Source organism: Haliotis rubra, unplaced genomic scaffold, assembly GCF_003918875.1.
Source record: "Haliotis rubra isolate DU_JTF1 unplaced genomic scaffold, ASM391887v1 Scf281, whole genome shotgun sequence".
In the NCBI taxonomy this organism is placed as follows: domain Eukaryota; kingdom Metazoa; phylum Mollusca; class Gastropoda; order Lepetellida; family Haliotidae; genus Haliotis; species Haliotis rubra.
This window is the reverse complement of record NW_025766903.1, coordinates 1,265,630-1,288,506: the sequence shown is the minus strand read 5'-3', so window position 1 is coordinate 1,288,506 and position 22,877 is coordinate 1,265,630. Positions and strand designations below refer to the sequence as shown.

Here is a 22,877-nt window from a genome sequence, read left to right as displayed (position 1 = left end):
ATACAGCTGATGTTTAGTTGGACAAAGCTATGTTAAGTGACATGAAATACTACCTGCTTGGTTGGGACAACAAGGTTTACCTCACCTACAGCATTCTGGAAATACAGGTAATGACATATAAGATTTAGGCTTTTGTGATGGCCCCTACAGTAATACCACCATTTATGTTTAGGGGTAAGAACTGCCTATGGTGACAAGAGGGTGTTACCAGGTGCTGGTTTCTTCTCAAATGGAATCTCAGCATTGTAGTCCACGCCTCTCTTCTTCCTCTTCTTCTGCTTTGCACTGAAACATACACACAGATGTTGCTGATTCTCACCTGGGGCAGCACGACATCTTCTAACACTCATACACAGTCAAATGTTGAACTTTTCAATCAGACTATCTACAACGTTACGATATTAACAGTTTTCAAACTGATATAGTTGTGTTACCATAGTCCCCAATAATAATAAAATGAGGTACACATGGTAACTTTGTTCTACTTTCACAAACAATGTGCTTCTCAATAATTAGCTTAGACTTCACGGACACAGTATGACTATCGTGACTCACTCGATGCCAGCTGCCCTGAGCTCCCTCCTCTTCTGTAGTGCTGCTAATCTCCTAAAACAGAACAACCAATTGTAATGGCTTTCCTGAACAAACATGAACAAATCCGAACCTATGTCATTCAAAGATATGGTGCTGATCATGTTGAGTCTGGGGACATTTTTGCTAAATATACAGGTAATACTTTGATCTACTCCATTAAACATTAACTTTGGGTGACAACAAAAGCCTCTTACTTTCATTCAGAACTTTCAACACTATAACCACCATTTATGACAGTTGTATACCATGAGGGTGAGATGTCTATGTGTCTTAATGATGCTCAGATAGAGGAGTTGTCTCCCCTGTAATGAAGAGTGAGTGAGTGAGTTTAGTTTTTACGCCGCTTTTAGCAATATTCCAGCAATATCACGGCGTGGGACACCAGAAATGGGCTTCACACATTGTGCCCATGTGGGGAATCGAACCCGGGCCTTGCGGCGTGACGAGCGAACGCCTTAACCACTAGGCTACCCCACCGCCCTGTAATGAAGAGAAGGAAATAGACAAGATGGTATAGTTCTGTCATGTGTGTCACACGTACCTGGCTTCCTCCAGCTGCTTCTCCCTGGCTTTCCGCTTGGCCTTCTTTCCCTGAGTGTTGGCCAGCCTGGCTCGGGCCTCTGACAACATCTCCAGTTCTGAAACAGGCAATTAAACCATCAGATCTGCTGTCTCAGTGAGACTTCCCAACAACAGATGTTTTTTCCTTGACACCAGAGTGTACCAATCCCTTTAAATGAGTCTCATTTTCTTACATCAACCTTAGCGTCCAAAGTTGACATTCCTTTGCTTGTAAAAAAATGGTTCTTCTGAAGAGACTTTGGCATAAACTGACATTCCAAATAAGACTCACAAAAGTCAACCCTGGGATCATATCTAAGCTTTCAGCAGGAAGGGATTTGGGGTGAAGTGGTGAGAGGAGTGTTCTGACCCACTTCAAAACTCACCATCTTCATCCATGTCCACTGGATCAGGTCGCGCCGGTTTCGTTTCAGGGTTGGGATCAATTTCTCCTGGTTTTAGTTTTCTCGGATCGTCCTCAGAATCATCTCTGTTCTGTGCTTTGTCCCTGAGTGGAAACACATCAATAGACTTCACTGGTAGCAATAACAAAGTCAGCACATATTTAATACATTGGGGAGGAACTTCATGGAAGAATGTAGCACACACAAACCGATGATAATGATCAAGAGTAAAATTTAATCATTTTGAAAGAGGGAACAGAGATTCTAAATTTTAGGAGAAACAATTAATTCTCACTTTGACAAATGGCTGTGTAAACTTTTGCCATTAGTACTCACAAGAGAAACTCATAGTGTTCGAGACACTGAGCAGCAGTTCTGCCGATGATGGGTGCGATGGTTCTCCACTGAGTGGGCATCAGCTTGGCCAGATGGAGGAGCTTCTCCTCCTCCTCCCGACTCCATTCTGTCTTCTTGATGCTGGGGTCCAGCCACTCGTACCTAAAGTACCAGAACATAGGTTATGACAAATGCAGATATAGATTATTATTGTCTAGGAGGATACGGTTCGATTCTGTCCCAGGATACACCTCTGAATGTACTCACTGGTTAACTAAACTTTAAATTTTAGACATGTCAGATGATTCAACACTCAGTTATAGCTATCAAATGCGTTTTTACATCAGGAACTGCAACAGGGACATTATCAATATGACAACAGCAATTGAAATATGTTACATAGTTATAGCATGTTCAGAAAACACAAACCATCGAGCCTTGCACTGTTTTGCAGACTTCCTGTGCAGGAGAGATGCAATTCTAGCCCACTGGTTTTTGCCATATTTCATGACAGCTGCCTTGAGAATTTCATCCTGTTGGGAAAAATAGGGTGTTATAGTTTTATAGTTTTGGTAAATATACAGGTGGCCTCATAGTTGTCGCAGGATTACTCTTGATGAAGTAAGATTTCATTTGTGCAAGATGCAATGGTGACAGGGTCAAACTAGTATACAAATTATGTTACTGCAAAGATGAATACTTTACTATACCTACCATTAGATGTGACATTCCACTGAAATAAATCACTTTTACTAGAGCGATGAATTTGTTCACATAATTTGCACATGCAAACTTCTGCTTTCCGATGTTTTCAAATGCCGTGATAATGGAGAGTCTGACTCTGAGTATATTCATTTAAACCATATTTCAAAATTTTAACATTGATAAGGAATAGATCCTACGTAATATTTTGGACAACACTGAATCAAACGATGGAAATTTATTCATAAAATACATTGTGCATCAAGTGATTTCTGGAACTTAGTGGAAGTCTTTTTGGAGACTTATGTGTTATTTTCATCCCAACTGAGTTTGTTTTTATGTTCCACCAAAAAGAATTATCAAGGAATGCAGTTGCAAACTTCAAATTTACAGTAGATGGAACAATCATAAAAAATGAAATAGTTTATGCAAAATGTGGAGTTCCTGGTTCCTGATTTGTATAAGTAAACAGCCAGCATGTCCTGGATTGACAACCAGAAATCTCAAATGCTCTGACGTTACCACAGTGTTGTGAGTATTATAAATTGATTCAGCACTGACTGACTGAGTCTGGCTTTCAGTGCGCTTTAGCAACATTCCAGCAATATTCCAGCAACATCACGGCGGGGACACCAGAAATGGGCTTGCACGTTGTACCCATGTGTACGTTCACTCTGGGATTCGAACCTGTGTCTTCGGCGTGACGAGCCAACGCTTTAACCACGTTTCAGGACTACCCACCGCCCCTGATTCAGCACTGATTAACAACTTAATAACCCAAACACTGTACTCATCAATGTTTGTTACGATTTCCAAATGTTAATATTCTATGCCTCTAACATGTAATGATCATTTGAAGACGGTGAACACAGCTTTAGCATTAGGTTAGGTTTAGAGTTAGGTTTAGGGTTGGGGGAACGGAAGGAACTCTTTCCTACATTTTACTCTGTAATGGTGCTCAGTAATTAATAATTGCAGAATGAACGCGACTTCCTGGACAATGCAACGATCAGTTATCATCATACCTGATATCTGTTTAATAATCATAATAATTTGTCCTTGGTACACCATTCATTATCTGAAAAAGTCTACTGAAACGTTTTCCGTACGAGACTGAGTGTGTCACTAAATCACCCGAGGCCTTGCACTGCAGTCAACAAATGCACAATTTCGTTTACAAAGGTTCAAAGTAGTCACAGTAATATCCTACCTCTGTGTTCCTCCAAACGCCACCCTTGATCATAATACGCGGCATCTTGAAATTGTGTTGGTACCTTCAATTCTTATACAAACAAAACACTTGAAGAAAAGCAATGCTTCTTCCACCGGAAGTGTCCGAATAAACGTCTCTCGCGAAATCTCGCGTGATCTCACTAAAATCCGGATAATTTATCCGGGTAAAATCTCATCGACGTTTTCTCCCAAGTCGTTGAAAGAGTGATTGACATGTTGACTGACCTCGATGCAAATATTTCTAAATTTTATCAGAATTGATTATGAATATATATTATATCCAACATTTTGTGTGAGACGCGTCTTTGCACTGCAGGGTTGCGTCCTAAGGTATCAGGTAGTTGGGTAATATGTAGAGGTATGATTATTTGTGTAAACAGATGTATGTGTTTGTGCTAATACTAATACCTTCCAAAGTGAATTTGACGCGTTTCTTTGTCAGCGTTTGCCTGTAATGTAGAAGTGCAGAGACGAGATGATAAAGTAGTCTTACAGAAAGCCATGAATGTCCATGTTTAGTAGTCTCTGTGGACCAACAATCACTTCAAAGGTGTGCAGAAATATGCAATATACATTTAAATTTTAAAATCCCGGATGGGGCTCAACTAAAAAGTACCAGAATTTGTACTTTACTAAGAAAGTGTAATCCCAAATATAGCATATGTTACATTTGACCACTTTCTAAATGGCATATTGTGTAATCATAGCTTTCGGTCGTGGGAGCCGTGCCAATTGACACCTATCAGAGGGTACACAAAGCCCGCAGTCTAGACTACCAGTTGTCCGACTTCCATTTTGTGGAAGTCGCGGTAGCTGAGCGGGTTAAGCGGCTGACTTTGTGTGCTGGCGATTAGGTGCCTGACTCTGAGGGTGTGAGGGTGTGAGTGCAATGGTGACCGGACAAAAATCCACACGGACAAAATCCACCCCAAAATTGCCACCCTGGACAAAATCCACCTCTTATTAACAAAAATGGACAAAATCCATCCTTCTCAAATTGCTATTGTTAAAAGTTGTTGTTTGCGTTGTTGAAATGTGGCAAGATGTTGACGGGTGGATTTTGTCCTGGATTCGAGTGCAATATACATTTAAATGTTAAAATCCCGGATGGGGCTCAACCTCAGAAAAGTACTCTAATTTTGTACTAAGAAAGTGTAATCCCAAATATAACATATGTTAAAATATATTAACTAATCAATGAATTAAATTTAGTAAACCAAACTGAAAATGTTATTGCTATTATTATTGTTACTATTATAATTATTGTCACCAAGGGTTGGAACACATGCATCAACTCATGCAAGTGGGAATGAAAACTTGTACATGATTGTGCTAACATTTCTGGAGAAAAGCCTCGCAAACTTTACTTCTACACGAGAACCAGACAGGATTATTTACATATAGAAAAGCCGCGGTGGCTGAGCTGGTGGCGGACTTTGTGTGCTGGCGATTAGGTGCCTGACTCTGAGGGTGTGGGTTCGAATCCCGGATGGGCTACCAACCCCAACAAAAGTACTAGAATCTGTACTTTACTGAGAAAGTGTCATCCCAAATATAACATATGTTACAAACCAACATACAAGCCTCCACGCGGGCAAGCACAAGCGACACATAGTACAAAAGACAAGTTCTCAGTGAGCGACATGTGCCTCCTAACGCCCGTACTAGGATGGAAATGTCAGTGCACATCCACCGGCTACTCCCGTTTAAGACCAGATTTCTCTAGTTGCAGTAAAAACTAAAGCGGAATCAGACAACTGAAACAGAACTCTCATAGCGCTGCTCAAAACACAAAGTACACTTCGGGCGCGGCCGTATTAAGGTTAGGCCCTTAACTGTAACCCTTACCCCGAACTTACAACTTCAATGCCAAAGGTACACAGCGTGAGCGCGTTTGGTTCGAATATGTACCCAGTAACCGATGTTTATACACGGCAACTAATGGATCGTGTGGCAATTCCAAGCTACGATGTTTTTAATGAGTGTCCCGAAATGTCATTGGACGGCGCTCGTGATATCAATCACCGGTTTAATTGTTCACTCCAGATTCGACTATTTCCAGGCCTGCAATATGGCTGTAACAGGACCGACTATGGCGTAAAGGAATATCTTTCCCTGTGTTGACCCAATGTCTGTAGGTTTGGCTACACTGTGTGCTAAAATATGTGTTCGCTCCTCATGAATACACCATTAGAAAGCAGGTGTTAATCAAACACCATTCGGATATAGGTTGAGACTGGTTGTTTGTGTGTTCGTCCCTGTTCTAATCTCCAGACGGTATTTTGTGTGAATTTCCTTCTCTCTTTACTTCTTGGTCGTCTTTTCGGTAAATGTAACTTCACCAGCAAAAGGACGGCCCTGAGGCAATGTTAGGGACCTAAGACGCCAGACCGTGATGAGAACACACATATGCCCCACAACTACAGGTTTGACAGAAGCGATGTAAACTGTACCTGTATAAAACACAACAACGAGAGTTGACATTAAACGGAAAGAGAGTTTATTGAATATTGGCGTGTGCGTTGATACAGATGGATGTTAAATGTGTTCCGGTCCTCAATCAACTGAAACAGACAAAAGAAGTAATATTGCATATCCTTCCACAGATGATAATTGAAACATCTGTTACCCTTTCAGTTGAAGATTTAGAGGGTTTATAGTTAATCAGGAGCCTTGTACAATATATTCGGCCTTAGCCTACAACTTTCAACCCTAACCCAGGGGATGGAGGCCAGAGCCCCTATAGAATATGTTTGCCCCTAATCTAATCTCAAACCCTAACCTGGAGACCCTAATCTAATTCTATAGAATATGTTCGGCCCTAACCTAATTTAACCCTACCCAGGGAGACCCATATAGAATATGTTTGCCCCTAATCTAATTCTAACCCTACCCAGGAGACCCTATAGAATATGTTCGCCCCTAACCTAATTCTAACCCTACCCAGGAGACCCTATAGAATATGTTTGCCCCTAATCTAATTCTAACCCTACCCAGGATTCCCCTATAGAATATGTTCGCCCCTAACCCAACTCTAACCCTGTGGGTGAACAGATTCCATAGTAGAAACATAAAAAAACACACCAAAGAAACATAAATTCTGAAAGACAGCAAGTATATATTACTTGCTGACCTGGTTCCGTATTAGCAAAGTGTAGTTGAAAGTTGTGATTTATGACAAGGTGCTGGTTTTATAGCTTGTGATCAGAATTAGACCTATGGAAATATCTTACGATGTTCCTTCTGGGCTTGTGCCATGATGGCGGCGTCTAGGAACTCGTCCAAGTCCACGATGCCGTCGCCTGCAGTACATAAGGGAGACAACTCAGATAGTGAGCTGAGTTTTGGACACAAGCCATAGCATAACGTAACCCAGATACTCCGATTCTAAACCGAAATATAGACGAGTCTTATATCTTTTAGAACGTCAATCTGTTTAAAGAGAGCAGGAATGGCGTAATGACATTTTCATTGTTCATTCTTACCAAATCAATGTTAAATTATACTGGTACCACAAGGGCCAGGCGCTTCACGCTAAGTACATCGGATCAATGTATGGTGAACGTCAGGCGGAGGTACTTACGTTTGAAATCAGCCTTGTTCATGAAGTCGTGAAGTTCTTCGTCCTCGTGATCCACTCCAAGATAGTTCGCGGCCCTCGGACCTGTCCACGCGGCCATCTTTGTTCGTGTCCAGGAGCTCTGCTTGGCGGCCGACGTACTTCCTGTAACGCAGAACCATGTAGTTCTGAGATGAGTCAGTGTGTGAGTTTGGTTTTACCAATATTCCAGTAAGCCGGAAATGGGATTCACACAATGTACCAATATGGGGATCCGAACCCGCGTCTTCGTTGCGAAGACCAAACGCTTTAACTACCCCACCAGTCCGAGTGATAATAAAGACAATTACGTATTGCTTTAGTACTGCATCTCCCATGATCCATTAACTGTATGCTTGACAAGCTGGGTATATTCCTGTAACACGTTGGTATCAGGTAATAGTTGTATGTCATGTCCCACACCCCTGTCCAGTGACTGTCACAGCATTGTGGTATTGTTGTACCATGGGCGTATAACCTGCACCGCTGAATGAGTGAGTGAGTGAATTTGGTTTTACGCCGCGTTTAGCAATATTCCAGGGACACCATTTCTGGGACACCAGAAATGGGCTTCACACATTGTAACCCATGTGGGAAATCGAACCCGGGTCTTCGGAATGACGAACGAACGCTTTAACCACTAAGCTACCCCACGGTTCCAACTACCAAATGAATAAGGTTAAGAAACACACTGATAAATGCTTTTGAGCTTATAACGAAACGATACCAGTGGTGGCAATAAAGTTGTGTCCCCAAAAATAGCGGTGAAAGTTATATGAGCGGATCCCTGTCATTCAGTGATGACACCAGGTGTTTGCGAATGGTGTCCTTCCTAACCAATCGTACCCGCCGTCCACACACGCCTCAATAAGTGTTTGCCTTTCTATGAGTTTCGTTTACCGTAATACACAACAATATTCCTTCTATATGACAGAACCTGTCGTTGTCTCCAGACTGCCAGGCCCAGAGCAATAGACAACCATGCTTCGGAACATGCTCTAAATACAGCGATTCTCGAGGGTAAACACGGTAAGGCTGTATTCTCTAAATACAGCGATTCTCGAGGTAACACAGGCTGTATTCTCTAAATACAGCGATTCTCGAGGGTAACACAGGCTGTATTCTCTAAATACAGCGATTCTCGAGGTAACACAGGCTGTATTCTCTAAATACAGCGATTCTCGAGGTAACACAGGCTGTATTCCTCTAAATACAGCGATTCTCGAGGGTAACACAGGCTGTATTCCTAAATACAGCGATTCTCGAGGTAACACAGGCTGTATTCTCTAAATACAGCGATTCTCGAGGTAACACAGGCTGTATTCTCTAAATACAGCGATTCTCGAGGTAACACAGGCTGTATTATCTAAATACAGCGATTCTCGAGGTAAACACAGGCTGTATTCTAAAAACAAAGCGATTCTCGAGGTAACACAGGCTGTATTCTCTAAATACAGCGATTCTCGAGGTAACACAGGCTGTATTCTCTAAATACAGCGATTCTCGAGGTAACACAGGCTGTATTCTCTAAATACAGCGATTCTCGAGGGTATTCCTCTAAAACAGATTCTCGAGAATAACACAGGCTGTATTCTCTAAATACAGCGATTCCCGAGGTAACACAGGCTGCATTCTCTAAATACAGCGATTCTCGAGGTAACACAGGCTGTATTCTCTAAATACAGCGATTCTCGAGGTAACACAGGCTGTATTCTCTAAATACAGCGATTCTCGAGGTAACACAGGCTGTATTCTCTAAATACAGCGATTCTCGAGGTAACACAGGCTGTATTCTCTAAATACAGCGATTCTCGAGGTAGCACAGGCAGTATTCTCTAAATACAGCGATTCTCGAGGTAACACAGGCTGTATTCTCTAAATACAGCGATTCTCGAGGTAGCACAGGCAGTATTCTCTAAATACAGCGATTCTCGAGGTAACACAGGCTGTATTCTCTAAATACAGCGATTCTCGAGGAGTATTCTCTAAATACAGCGAACACAGGCTGTATTCTCTAAATACAGCGATTCTCGAGGTAACACAGGCTATGGTACAAATGCTTTACCTGTAAAAATTACACCCGGCCTTTATCCCCCGATGTATTTTGGGCAAGTACTTGCGACCCAGTTGTATTGCTGGTCTCCAACTGAATGAATCGACTTGCGGCAGCAGCACCAACATCGAAAACAGCAGCAGCACCGGGAACAACTTCATGGTTCCTGCAATATATCAACCAACTTGCATCGATGTTTAAGTTGAAGAGTCCATGAGATGAATTTGCCCCCAATTTTAGCAGTGCTTCAGTTTCATATACCCGTCGGCTTAATGATAATAATAATAATATAATTGTTCTGAAAAATAAAGATTAAAAATGGATACATGTACTTGTAATGCGCTATCGGTTGGTGCATGTTCAAAGCTCTAACATTCGATCAATATGCACGTAATTGTTTTTCGCAGTTCTTTAAGCAGTATGCAGCTCAACATCCCAAAGTTAACAGTCACGTGACCATGCCACCGTGTCACCTGCATAACAACAGTTTATATTTATAATACGCATATCGACACTCGTAAGGATGCTCTTGGCGCTAACACATTATTACCCCGGATAACCTAGCTGTCTGTTAGGTGCTAGAAGGTTATAGTCACATGACTTATCCCACCGGGTACCCATTTTCTGCTGGGTGAACAGAGGCAATTTTGAACAAATTCGCTTCCCCAAAGTGAGACCACATGTATCCCATGTACTTCTTTGTTGGGCAGGAGGGTCCTACTGTAATGCCGACCTGTCATTTGAACCCGTGAATCTGAATAGCGGTGCAGTCCATTTTACCATTAAGGGGCCGAGGGTATGTAAAGCGATAAACTGTTGTGAAGCCTGTCAGCCTACTCTCGCTCTTCTGGAACGGGTTCTATTTGCTATTTTGCCGTTGACGATTTCCATACACAACCCAATACAACACTCGAATTGTTTGTGTGTTTAACGATAAAAAAAAATACCAAAAGGTTAATTTCTGTCCTAGCCCAGGTTCTGTGTGTGTGAATATGTTATGGATAATACGCTTGTGCTGTCCTCGAGGGGAATGAAATATCGTTATGTAAATTCAAAACGGGATAGTAATAAATAAAACAAACAAAGCTTAGTAATTTGATTGCCCAGTGGTAGTTTGTCTGCTATTTGCTACATGTAAGTCTCTTGAATCTGCTACTCGTCATCAATATCACTGATATCACTGTCATCTGTATCGACGAAAAGTTCGACAAGTTTTTCGATTTCATCCTCTCACGTGTTTGTGAATGAATGACTTGACCCCGTTTACCCAATTTAGAGTGCGACATGATAAGTTTCAAATATCTGCAGAGTTTAATACTCTTTTATAACAGTCCACTTTACAAGATACTAGTATACAAATGCTCGAGCAGAAACACGACGCTTCCGAATCATTGCATAGAAAGTGATTACTGCAAGGATCACAAAAATCACGTGCGCGAAGTTTTCACACCTGTTCCCCATTCGAGTGGGTAGTGGATCAGTTCACGGCACGCTCCCCCCTCTGCTTTCACAAACGCGCACCTCATTCTAATGTTGGTTGGACAGTAGAAACTCTCAGGTGCTGTTGCCAAACACGGTCACCTGGCCTCTATTCACAAGACCACACCCCCCATCACGAGTGGTACAAGCGCTTAGCATTGGGGCAGGACTAAAAACCCCAAGCTGTCGGGAATCAACATACTGCTCTGTGTCTGGAGTAAATACTCAACATTGTAAGACCCAAGTTGCCGGACGACGCTGATTTATGACCTGCGCACCGTACAAACTACCACGTGCCACCACATTTCATATTGGCACCGATGTTGACACCACGTAAATATGATGTATGGATAAACGACACCACGTAAATATGATGTCTGGATAAACGACGAAGGAAGGCTTGTGTTTTATTTAACGCCGCACTGCAGTTCCAGTAATATCATGGCAACTGGTATAATCTGGACAGTCCAGTCCAGTGACTAGACTCCATCAGACATCGATCCTCGTGATTGGAATAACTTTTTAATTATTATTTTACGTCCTTGTACGACCAGTATTCATTCACTGGGTTTACAATTGAGGTTTACGACACAGACTCACAGCGTGGGTTTACGTCAAAGACTCACGGCGTGGGTTTACGACACAGACTCACGGCGTGGGTTTACGACACAGACTCACACCGTGGGTTTACGACACAGACTCACAGCGTGGGTTTACGTCACAGACTCACGACGTGGGCTTACGTCACAGACTCACGAATTCTGTCCAGGGAATAGACACACGACTAAGATGTATGACACAACTACACGACTTAATGGCGTGGCTTAAATACGCAACACAGATCGCGACACCGACTCACGACTTATTTTTCAGACTGGGACAGAGGACGACCTTTCTAAAGGACTAAGACACACGACTTAAGTACTTGACTTTAATGTACATGGGTAAACATAGAACTAAGATATATACAACTTCTATACACAACACAGATACACCACTCAGAAATCAATCGGTCAATACACAGTTATCTTTCATTCTGGCTAAACTACGGGTATCTATATGCGAGTGTGAGCTAAGCCTCCACTTTGAACCGCATGTTAGCTAAACCCAGACGTGTTAGCAGGAAATACCTAGGTCCAGTCAAAACGCGCGCTAATATGATGTTTACAGACAACGTGTCATAATCAGTTCGCAGTCACAATTCGAATCCTGACACGGACAAGGGACGTTATTCTGAACAGCGAACTATACTCCTTAGACCACTATGGCACTGGCGCTTTGTTCTTTTAAATCACACCGACAATGATTTAAGGATCTGATATTCCCACACCCATGGTACTTTGTTAAAAACGAGGCAGGTATCAATGAAATATTGAAAAGCATACTCACTTGTGTGGACGTCCTGTCAGCCCGCCGTCTGTGAGGAGGTATCGGGCTCCTATATAGAGGCGGGACTGGCGCAGGGACGGGCGGGAGGTGTGATACGGGCTTCTGATATCCGTGAGTGATAAGTGCAGTTCACACTCTGGTGTAACCGGATGTGAGCTATCCGTAACACATGCTGATTTTGTGTTAGGTAACGAGGTGTTAGGTATATTTGGTGGTATTGATTGTAACACCATGGCCCTTTGTAGTTTACTGTTGTTACAGAATACGGTGGAATACAACAGCTATCTACACGTCCCATGCTGTCCTTGCTATACGTTGATCGGAGCTAATCAGGAACACTATTGTGACATATTCTACGTGTTTGGTATTAGTTAGCTCTAGGTTATAACATAAGTTGCTGTTTTGTTCCCTCTGCAGAATTTGTTGCAGAAACGTTGTCAATTTCAAAAGTTATTTTCACGACTTCAAGATCACAACCATTTATTTATTAGATAAACATGACAGTGAATGTCCCGTATGTGACAGGGAACATGGTGTCTGAATATGTGACAGGGAACAGTGTGTCGGTGTATGTGACAGGGAACAGGATGTCTGTGTATGTGACAGGGAACAGGATGTCGGTGTATGTGACAGGGAACAGTGTGTCTGTATGTGACAGGGAACAGTGTGTCGGTGTATGTGACAGGGAACAGGGTGTCGGTGTATGTGACAGGGAACAGGATGTCTGTGTATGTGACAGGGAACAGTGTGTCGGTGTATGTGACAGGGAACAGTGTGTCGGTGTATGTGACAGGGAACAGTGTGTCTGTGTATGTGACAGGGAACAGGGTGTCTGTGTATGTGACAGGGAACAGTGTGTCGGTGTATGTGACAGGGAACAGTGTGTCTGTGTATGTGACAGGGAACAGGGTGTCTGTGTATGTGACAGGGAACAGTGTGTCGGTGTATGTGACAGGGAACAGGGTGTCTGTGTATGTGACAGGGAACAGGATGTCTGTGTATGTGACAGGGAACAGTGTGTCTGTGTATGTGACAGGGAACAGGATGTCTGTGACAGGGAACAGTGTGTCGGTGTATGTGACAGGGAACAGGATGTCTGTGTATGTGACTGGGAACAGTGTGTCTGTGTATGTGACAGGGAACAGTGTGTCTGTGTATGTGACAGGGGACAGGGTGCCAGTGTATGTGACAGGGAACAGTGTGTCTGTGTATGTGACAGAGAACAGGATGTCTGTGTATGTGACAGGGAACAGGGTGTCAGTGTATGTGACAGGGAACATGTGACAGGAACAGGGTGTCTGTGTATGTGACAGGGAACAGGATATGTGTGTATGTGACAGGGAACAGTGTGTCGGTGTATGTGACAGGGAACAGGGTGTCGGTGTATGTGACAGGGAACAGGATGTCGGTGTATGTGACAGGGAACAGTGTGTCTGTGTATGTGACAGGGAACAGGGTGTCAGTGTATGTGACAGAGAACAGGATGTCTGTGTATGACAGGGAACAGGATGTCGGTGTATGTGACAGGGAACAGGGTGTCAGTGTATGTGACAGAGAACAGGATGTCTGTGTATGTGACAGGGAACAGTGTGTCGGTGTATGTGACAGGGAACAGGGTGTCTGTGTGTTACAGAGAACAGGGTGTCGGTCCGTGTGGGTACGGAATATGTAGTAACATCAGACAGGTAATGAATATGTATTAACTTAAACAATGTATATCGATTCAAACCATGATTTTAAGGCACGGTCACAGGTTTCTTGCAGATTTTCATTATACGTGAGCTGCCATTTATATGTTTGGCCAAGGCCTGCGTGTGTACGGCCAGCTTCTGTTTCCACATCGTTATGGTGGTGTTAGATTGTGTTCCAGTAGCATGTTGTGTAGATATATCTGCAGCACATCAGCTTGCATCCCGGACATCACACATTGTGGGAAAAAATGGAAATTTGTCGTGAGTTTCCCCGGAAAACGCCGCTTGTGAATTTCACACCCCGAGTATTTAAAAGCCTGATGTACGACACGCCGATGCGCAGAGCCAAACGCCCAGATAAAGGTAGGCTTATTGAATATATTGCTAAGGTTACAATACTGCAGTGACCGTGTGCTTTAGCTGTCCTTACACTATAGTGACCGTGTGCTTTAGCTGTCCTTACACTGTAGTGACCGCGTGCTATCACAACTGTCCATAGAAGAGAAACTGTCTAGACCAAATGAATTGTCATGTTTCTGGTTGTTTCGTTTGACCAAGACCAAAAAATGTCGCGATTTGGTTTTTTCTTTTTCATTGTTTCATTGTTATTTTATTTTTTGAGACAGCTCAGTTTCATGTTACCGATTATATTAGTATTCTTTCGTACCTTTCCCCCAGCAAGTTATGAACGTAAAGAATCATGTTAAATCTGCACCCGACATGTAATATTTCGCCCCTCGGCGTGGTGGGTGGAAACTGACGGCGTGATGGTGGGGTTGGGGTTGGGGTTGGGGTGTACCACCAAACAATATACTTCTGGGGTCCTTATAGGCTGTCTCACAGGATGCATGGGGTACTTCCGGGTTTTTTCTTGTTTTTTTTTCTTATTAATATAATGTGGATTTGATAAATGTTTATAGATGTATCTGTTATCATTTCATTCAGTTTATTTTGCCTTAATGGCTTGGAATTGTGTTGGGAATCACTGTAACATAGCAGAAACAGAGAAGCACTCTCAACTTGACTGCAGGTGGGAGGGTGTTTTGGAGGTTTCCATGGCTTCCCTTCCTGCCCCGGTACAGCAGGAGTGTGCACCCATACTTTCATTCTTCATTGTTGCACTATATCCCTAGTGATTCTCTCTCCGAGTCGTCAGTGGAGTTCATTATGCATAACTGTAGAGAAAATATGTATCGACCAAAACGTGGTTTGATTAAAAAAATCTCTCGAATAATCAGGCTTCGCTGACTTATCTTCCGGAATTACAAAATTCTCATGTCCCAATTACCGAGACTCTCACGAATTGACTTTATTTTCAGAGTGAGAATGAAGCTGGTGTATCTTCTATGTTTGACCGCTGTCCTGGTCGTCATGGGAACGGATGGGTGGTTACGAGTCCGATTTCGACGCTTCAGAGTTCCTTTCCGAACACTAAAACCCTTCATCAAGCCAGTCTTGGGCACTGTGGCTAAAACATATTTCGGGCCTTACCACACGGGAATAAAGGTTGGGTGTGGGCTTTACAGGTATTTACTATTTACCGTTAAAGTATCTTGTTGAAATAACTCTTAGTTTCAATGTTCTACTGATTATGGTACACTGTTAAAGATAACGTTTCAACAACGTTATTCAGCATTGTCACTTTAAGCAGACACCAGTCAAGTCTGTATCTAAAAGTCATCAGTAAGAGGCGGTAGGCTAGCTTACTGGTTAAAGCGTTCGCTCGTAACGCCGAAGACTCGGGTTCGATTCCCCACATAGGTACAATGTGTGAAGCCCAATTCTGGTGTCCACGCGTGATATTGCTGGAATATTGCCAAAACCGGCGTAAACCTCAAATCATTAACTCACGCTCACATTAATAAATCCACTATCGTGTCACTGGACGTTTTGGTTGATTGATCACTTGATTGTCTGGTTTGTTTACAAGCCATCACCGTCGCATGGCCGCTGGGGCGGCCTGTAAAGGCTTAGTGAAAATCTTTTGAACGGCGTCACTGGTAGGACAGAACATACTACCCTTTTCTCGGACACCTGGTGTCATTGCTGATTGTCAGTAGTCCGTTCAGTTGACTTCCACAGATTGACGAGAACTGGGCTTTGTTTCTGTAGCTCGTCAAGACGTGACGTGTGGCATCATCGTTCAGGCGGCGAAATGTAGAATGTTTTCATTCATCTATGCCCTTTTTAAAACGGTTCGTTCACAGATTTGATTATCAGTATTTTGTTCAGTATGATTTTAATGTTAATTACTTTTTCTATCAGGAAAACACTGCTCTTTAAATTAAAACATCTACTGTAATCGTATATATTTTCGCGGGGTGCAATTTTCGCGGAAAGTTCACAAAAGGCCTGTTCGCGCAGTTGTTTTTTCGCGCATTTCAAACACCTGAGTGATGGTATCCATCACAAAGTTATCATCAAATAAACGGCACTACACACATTTGAAATTATGATTAGGGCCTACTTAACGTTTTTCTAGAAGCCGCGGTAGCTGAGACTGTGACTGTGGGTTCGAATCACGGATGGGAATCCGTACTTTACTGAGAAAGTGTAATGCCAAATATAATAATGTGTTACATTTGACCAGTTTCTAAATGACATACATGTGTGTTCATAAAAGTTAGTAGTACGAATATAAACCCAAATAGTCGCAAACACAACGCGACCTTTGTGTACGTGACTTCTGTCCCGGGACCATACACGTGTTTCTGAGAACATGCTAAAAATTGGAATTCACGTGAACTTCGAAATACTGGTGGAAATGCACGTGCCACAGCCGTTGGAATGATACAGATGGGGGCAACCCATACCGACGTTGCAGGAACCTTTGACTGTTCCTGTGTTGCCTTGGAAACTTGTTGGAACGGTTCAGGCAGGCAGGTCGGACAATGTTCAGGCTGAGAACAGAGAGACCAAGGTCAGAGGAAGACGGGTATCTGGGTACGTGTGCACCTCCGCAACCGCCTCCTCATAGATGCACTATGTCGGCGAATCAACAATACGCACAGTTACGGGACTCCGGTCAGCAGGTATCAGAGCTTACCGACTGATGCCGACTGATTAGAAATTCAATCATTTTGAATGCTCCTAACACATGTTCAGTCACTGAAAATGTTCACGTCTACAGAAAATTTACTGGGCGTGAGATCCGGGCTCTGGACGCAAACACAGACGGATTAGTGGACAGGTCCGAGGCCGCCAGCTACTTCGGAGTCGACCACAGCGATGCCCAACTCGACCACTTCATGAACATGGCCGATGCCAAGCGTGAGTTGATGTCTACGTGAAGCTCGTAACAGTATAAGCGTGTGTGCGTGCATGTGCGTGTGCGAGTGCGTGTGCGTGTGGCTGTCTCACTAGGTGTGTGGGGGTGGTTGTGTCAGTCACACTGGTATCCCCATTGTTAGGCCAAATGTACCTCTACCAATGTAGACAGCCATTTAACTAATGGGCTATTAGCAAAGGTTTATATTGGGGCATCACTATTTACAATAGTTCAATTGTAGATTCAAATGTTTTACTCGACCACTGTGGTGCGATTCACCGACTTCAAGTACGTCCTCAGATACGGTTTCTGTAATGGTTCAAAGGTGATGGCACCGTGGATCTGGATGAGTTCTTTGATGCGGCGCTGGCGTTCGAGGACGAAGGTCCAGAATCTGGTAATTATTGTTTGCATTTCACTGCTTCCCTCACCCACTGCGAACTTGACGACATGTTGAGGCGACAGCCACACCTACTAGTTACTACTACACAATGATGTTACTTTCTGCAGCTGTTCTTGAATATTCCAGATTACCCTCAACTCCAAAAGCATGAAAGCGTTGTAACTTCCGTACCATCCCTAAGATAAGATAGTAATATACTGCAGGTAACTAATTATTGTTAAAACTCAATGCTATGAACACGACTGAACCTTAAGAGAAACACTGCAATACATTGTAGTGAACACACACACCTGGGTTACTGAAGAACTCTCACACACATAGGTTACTGAAAAACTTCTACACACATAGGTTACTGAAGTACTCTCACACACGCATAGCTTACTGAAGGGCTCTCACTCGCATAGGTTACTGAAGAACCCTCACACGCATAGGTTACTGAAGAACTCTCACAGACATAGGTTACTGAAGAACTGTCACACACATAGGTTACTGAAGAACTGTCACACACATAGGTTACTGAAGAACTATCATACGCATAGGTTACTGAAGAACTATCACAGACATAGGTTACTGAAGAACTCCTCACATGAACTTTACTAAGTTACTGAATTTACTACAAGGTTACTGAAGAACTCTCACACACATAGGTTACTGAAGAACTATCACACGCATAGGTTACTGAAGAACTCTTACACGCATAGGTTTCTAGGTTATGTCCATTTGTGTTTCCGTGTGATTGTGCGTGCACGTGCGCATGTCCATTTGCGTTTTCGTGTAATAGTGTGAATGCGCGTGAGTGTGCGCGTGAGCGGCTGAAATTAATAACCTTGTGAGCAATGCATAGTGTCAAAGACGATCGTTAAATGAAATGTAACTCAATTCCCTTTGATGTGAAACATCATCTACTGACTACATCATCTACACACCCTTTTCACACATGATGCACATAGGTTTTAGGTGTTGCAGCCCCGTGATCTGCTGGCGGAATGCAGAACGAGGCCGCCGAATGTGGAACCTGTACAGTGAACTATTTTTCCCCTCTTGTTGATATTGGCGTACTGTGCATTGATTAAACTTTCACCAAACATTCATGTTTGTTCTATCAGGTATCATGGGAAATCAGGTATCAAGGACGATTAGATAGTATCAAATAAGAATTTAAAGCTTCGTTTTCGTAACTTGAGCTTTTTCATGTATGTGTAGAAGATGAAAAGAAAACTTCTTTCACTAATCGTCTCAAATCATGAGATTTACGTCTCACATATGTAACGGTTGTAGCAGCCGGTCAGAAACATTAAAAGAAGAGAACGTAAAATCCCTTTTACATGAACTCATTTTACCCATTTTGCCTATTATACAAAAGACCAAATACATTTTGTTTGGCTTATGTATTAACTTGGTAAATATTAGGGTATGGTTGAGGCAACCAGTGTTCGATACCGTGAGCAGCTACCGACCCGTTATGCTACATTGAAATGAAATGGTATCTGCTAGAAGATCGACCACCTGGTCAGCTGACAGTCCTCTGGCAGGCCAACTTAGGCCGATGGCTGACCTCCTCGGGTCACTTAATAAGGAATCGAGAGCGCCGGAAACTGATGATTCCAAAATCTCCGGAGACCTCTTGGCAAAGTCGTCGGCGGCATGTTGATGGATGACGGTGTTTCAACCAGTCATGGGTTTGCCGTTGATTCCCTTCAGTTCCTACGTGAACTAATTCCTATGCAGCGAGATGATCATAACATGTAAAGGCGAAGAATACGTTTGTTATTTGATGATTACACTTTTATTTTAACAAATGTACACATCGCACAATTTGTAATGCTTATATTCTTGTATGGTAGAAAACAACAACATAATACACAGAAATATTATTAAACACAAAAGTCAAATATTTTCCAGCGTCAAACCAAGGGTGATATCAAAGGTAATCAAGTGGCAGTTTGAACCATTTTAAGAGTTTCAGAGGATGTCTGAAAAGTTGTTTCTTAATCTCAGTTCCTCTCATGTATAAAGTTCATAAACAAGAAATGTCTCAAACGTTTGTATCGCCTTCCGATCTCGGACTGTGACCATCTTGCAATAGTCTTTGACAGAGTGTATCACCATCTACAAAAGTGATTCACTCGATACAGATGTATCCTGGGAAATGCCGTATTTAAACTTGAGTTTCCCAGCAACCTTCCAGGAGACCTTCCGCCCTTGAATGGTCACCTTGTTGTCGGAGTTGAATCTGCCCTTATCTGTCTCGTCCTGTAGAATGGTCGCAATGTCCCCTGGCTTACAGTTTGGGCAGCCCCACCGTTGGTCATCTTGACCAGAACTGTACCTCTGATGTGCACCTCGGCGTCGAAGTCGAACTCGCTCTCCGTCTCGGTGACACAAAGCTTGGCGGTGGTCCGGGAGTGGGGCTGGGCCCTCACCGTGGAGTTCAGGGACCACTTGACAGCGTGTTTGACCGTGTTGTCGTCTTGCTGTTGTATTTGGACGTCGTTGCCAAAGCTTGCAGTCGCCTTGGAGATGGTATCGGGTACGTCAACGTTGATGCCGACGTCGCCGCCTTTGGAGAAGCCGTTAGTGAGACTGGTCCTGACCACAGCGTCGGTGGACCTCTCCATCTGGAAGGTGTGGCTCTGTACCTCCCCCGTGTTGTTCTCGTAGTTAGACGTGAAAACAACCTGGGACCGGCCTGACGCGGTGTTCTGGGACCCTCGTGCCCCATAGCGTTGCTGCTGATACTGGGTGCTTTCGTAACAGTTGGAACTGACGGTAGAGAAGTGGACTCTGTGCCAGTCGATATCCATGGCCTTGTTGCTGGCGTTTCCGACCCCCACTCGGTTCTCCACCCACTTCCTGACAACTGTATCCAGATCGATCACACCCATGTTGATTTCTGAAAAGAAAAGGGTAAAATGAATAAACCCACAAACACTGTACTTGTCAATAGTTGCACACACACGCACTCACACACACGTGCACGAATGCACACATGCACGCACACAGACCACACCACACATACACACGCAACAAAACCATTTCTCACTACTTGAGTAATTTATGACAATTTACAAGCTATTTGTACACGGATACACATGTGAACACATACCTGGTAACACAGACTATACGCCTGCTGACGACAAAGCCCTATTCATACATTGTACATCGTGAGTACGTCATGGTATGTTCGCTGACTGCTTCCTACATGTTTTACCTGGTCACATTTACTACAGCTATAATTGCAATACACTTTTTCAATTGAAGCCAAGTCTCTTGATTAAAAAAAAGCGACTTACACGATATAGGATAATATTTCATGCACGTTTATACAATATTACAAGAGAAAGTCTATTCACACGGTAGCTGTAAGGTAGACATGATATTTCGGGTCGTGATGGCCTCTGTTAGCCCTATATATATTTCAGGTGTCCTGTAATTATTTGAGAAATACTTTCCACTTCATATATTTCCACGAAAATTCTTTATAATTGAAAAATATCGTGGTATCATGATCACATGAAGTCAAAATATATTTTATCAAGTACAAAATTAAATAAAAATTTGAAATAACAAACTCAAAGAAAAAGATGGTACTCACGAGAGAAGTTTGTAGCCCTATTAGGAGTGAAGTCCAACAATTAGTGTCTGTGGTCGCTGGGAATTCGGCAAATACTGCAAACGGCTGAAGCTCAGTCTCCGAATGGATGATGTCCTGGAAATATCACCATTTATACCCTGTTCTGAATTTAAATATAAATCCATGTCAAACCTGGAATATTCTACAAATATATTTTAAGCGGGTAATTCCTCAAGTCATTGGTTTCTCCATGGCGTTGTCTGCACGTGGTCGTCGACTGGGGGGGATTCACGTTTTTATAAATAACCACACGTTATGACTGTGGCGTGTGGCAACGTGGTTGGTCAAAATAAAGTGAGCTATAAGACTTATGACATCACCAACGGTAATACCTCCACATCATTCTGTACCTATACCTACTGCGCGACACAACACGCTCAGGTAAACCTATACAATCGATAACGACAGCGCGCTCCGAGTATCGGGAACACGTCCCACATACGTTACCGTCATGGGCCGAGCTGTAAGACAAGTGTATACACTCTTCATGTTTATTTACATAACGATTCTACCCCGTGTGTAATATACTTAGTGTTCGAGTGAAATGTACACATTCACTACATAGATGTGTGGTTTGTACACTGTAGCGACTCAAGCCGTCAATATGCTTGATTCGCATGAGTGGGTTTGATCCATACATTGCAGTGCGGATATAAGCCTGTATGTGTCGTGTTATGAATGGTAATACACACTTAATGAGTTGAGTTAAACAATATTGTGGTTAATGAAATCAACCCAAAGTGACCCTTGTAGATATTAATATTGTGACGAAACATGGGGGCGTGGGCAGGGTCGACCAGTCCTCGAGACGCGTCGGGAAGACGGGTGGTGGTAGTACAGTTGCTTTTACTTGTATACACTGGACCCTGTCTAGAGCAGAATCTGAATACTGCGATACATATTCCGGGGTGTATTGCTACAACATCCCTGCAGTACAACGTGATACTGTAGGTCGCAGCACACCTTGAGACTTCTATATCACCGACAATGTATTCAGAAATATATGAAATAGTAGTTCTCTCATGTAGTTCTCACTTTTCCGCAATTGCTTTAAACAGAAAGGTGGATGTTATGGCCAGTATACATTGGGTACAATGTTTCCATTGCTCCGTCACGGTAATGTCGGCTCGGACTGTTTCCGTTGTTCGGTGTAACTACCGATCCAGTAAACATCATATTGTCACACCAGCAGCTGCAGCTTGGGAACTGGTGGTTTAGACTACACATATGTCATATATGATGCTGATACAGAGATACAGTTCACTGTATGTGATGCTGTGTCAACGATACACATAGTTTAGTCTAGGGACGACACGGTATTACCGACATACTGGTATATCACAATACGCTTTTCAAAACCATACCCATTGCACTATTTATTTATGAGAACCGGTATTTTGGGGAAAAGAACATATATGATATTTTGTGAGTATGTTTTGGTTTAAATTAAAATCTACACACTTTCATTCACAACAAATGTTTTCCTTCGTATTCATTGACAAAACGGCAAACTGTTGTACCATAAATTGTAT

General features: G+C 42.9%; 2 protein-coding genes and 4 long non-coding RNA genes across 6 annotated transcripts; 3 read left to right on the top strand and 3 right to left on the bottom strand.

Annotated features, from left to right (window-relative positions):
• Positions 1-551: 551 nt before the first annotated feature.
• LOC124281304 (cell division cycle 5-like protein) lies at positions 552-3,870 on the bottom strand. The gene is made up of 6 exons (XM_046717328.1): positions 3,808-3,870; positions 2,325-2,428; positions 1,896-2,057; positions 1,542-1,663; positions 1,136-1,232; positions 552-606 (listed from the first exon to the last, which is right to left on the bottom strand). Exons 1-6 carry the CDS (start codon positions 3,850-3,852, stop codon positions 552-554), a joined length of 585 nt encoding a protein of 194 aa, XP_046573284.1. The 5' UTR covers positions 3,853-3,870.
• A 2,443-nt stretch (positions 3,871-6,313) lies between these two features.
• On the bottom strand, positions 6,314-12,475 carry LOC124281284. The gene is made up of 5 exons (XR_006899891.1): positions 12,350-12,475; positions 9,494-9,647; positions 7,414-7,554; positions 7,064-7,132; positions 6,314-6,394 (listed from the first exon to the last, which is right to left on the bottom strand). It is a non-coding gene; the product is annotated as an uncharacterized LOC124281284 (long non-coding RNA).
• On the top strand, positions 8,464-9,251 carry LOC124281285. The gene is made up of 3 exons (XR_006899892.1): positions 8,464-8,493; positions 8,857-8,936; positions 9,085-9,251. It is a non-coding gene; the product is annotated as an uncharacterized LOC124281285 (long non-coding RNA).
• On the top strand, positions 9,279-9,620 carry LOC124281286. The gene is made up of 2 exons (XR_006899893.1): positions 9,279-9,324; positions 9,464-9,620. It is a non-coding gene; the product is annotated as an uncharacterized LOC124281286 (long non-coding RNA).
• A 5,625-nt stretch (positions 12,476-18,100) lies between the features above and the next one.
• LOC124281283 lies at positions 18,101-18,418 on the top strand. The gene is made up of 2 exons (XR_006899890.1): positions 18,101-18,142; positions 18,332-18,418. It is a non-coding gene; the product is annotated as an uncharacterized LOC124281283 (long non-coding RNA).
• A 1,056-nt stretch (positions 18,419-19,474) lies between these two features.
• LOC124281281 lies at positions 19,475-21,434 on the bottom strand. Its single transcript, XM_046717314.1, has 2 exons — positions 21,307-21,434; positions 19,475-20,604 (listed from the first exon to the last, which is right to left on the bottom strand). Exon 2 carries the CDS (start codon positions 20,594-20,596, stop codon positions 19,922-19,924), a length of 675 nt encoding a protein of 224 aa, XP_046573270.1. The 5' UTR covers positions 20,597-20,604; positions 21,307-21,434; the 3' UTR covers positions 19,475-19,921.
• Between the last annotated feature and the right edge of the window lie 1,443 nt (positions 21,435-22,877).

Bases quoted from the DNA above. Each gene is read 5' to 3' on its own strand.
- LOC124281304 (XM_046717328.1), bottom strand. From the start codon at position 3,852: ATGCCGCGTATTATGATCAAGGGTGGCGTTTGGAGGAACACAGAG. The intron at 2,058-2,324 runs GTTTGTGTTTTC...CTGGTACTTTAG, and splicing joins AAACAGTGCAAGGCTCGATG to GTACGAGTGGCTGGACCCCA. The intron at 1,664-1,895 runs GTGAGTACTAAT...GTTTCCACTCAG, and splicing joins GAACACTATGAGTTTCTCTT to GGACAAAGCACAGAACAGAG.
- LOC124281281 (XM_046717314.1), bottom strand. From the start codon at position 20,596: ATGGGTGTGATCGATCTGGATACAGTTGTCAGGAAGTGGGTGGAGAAC.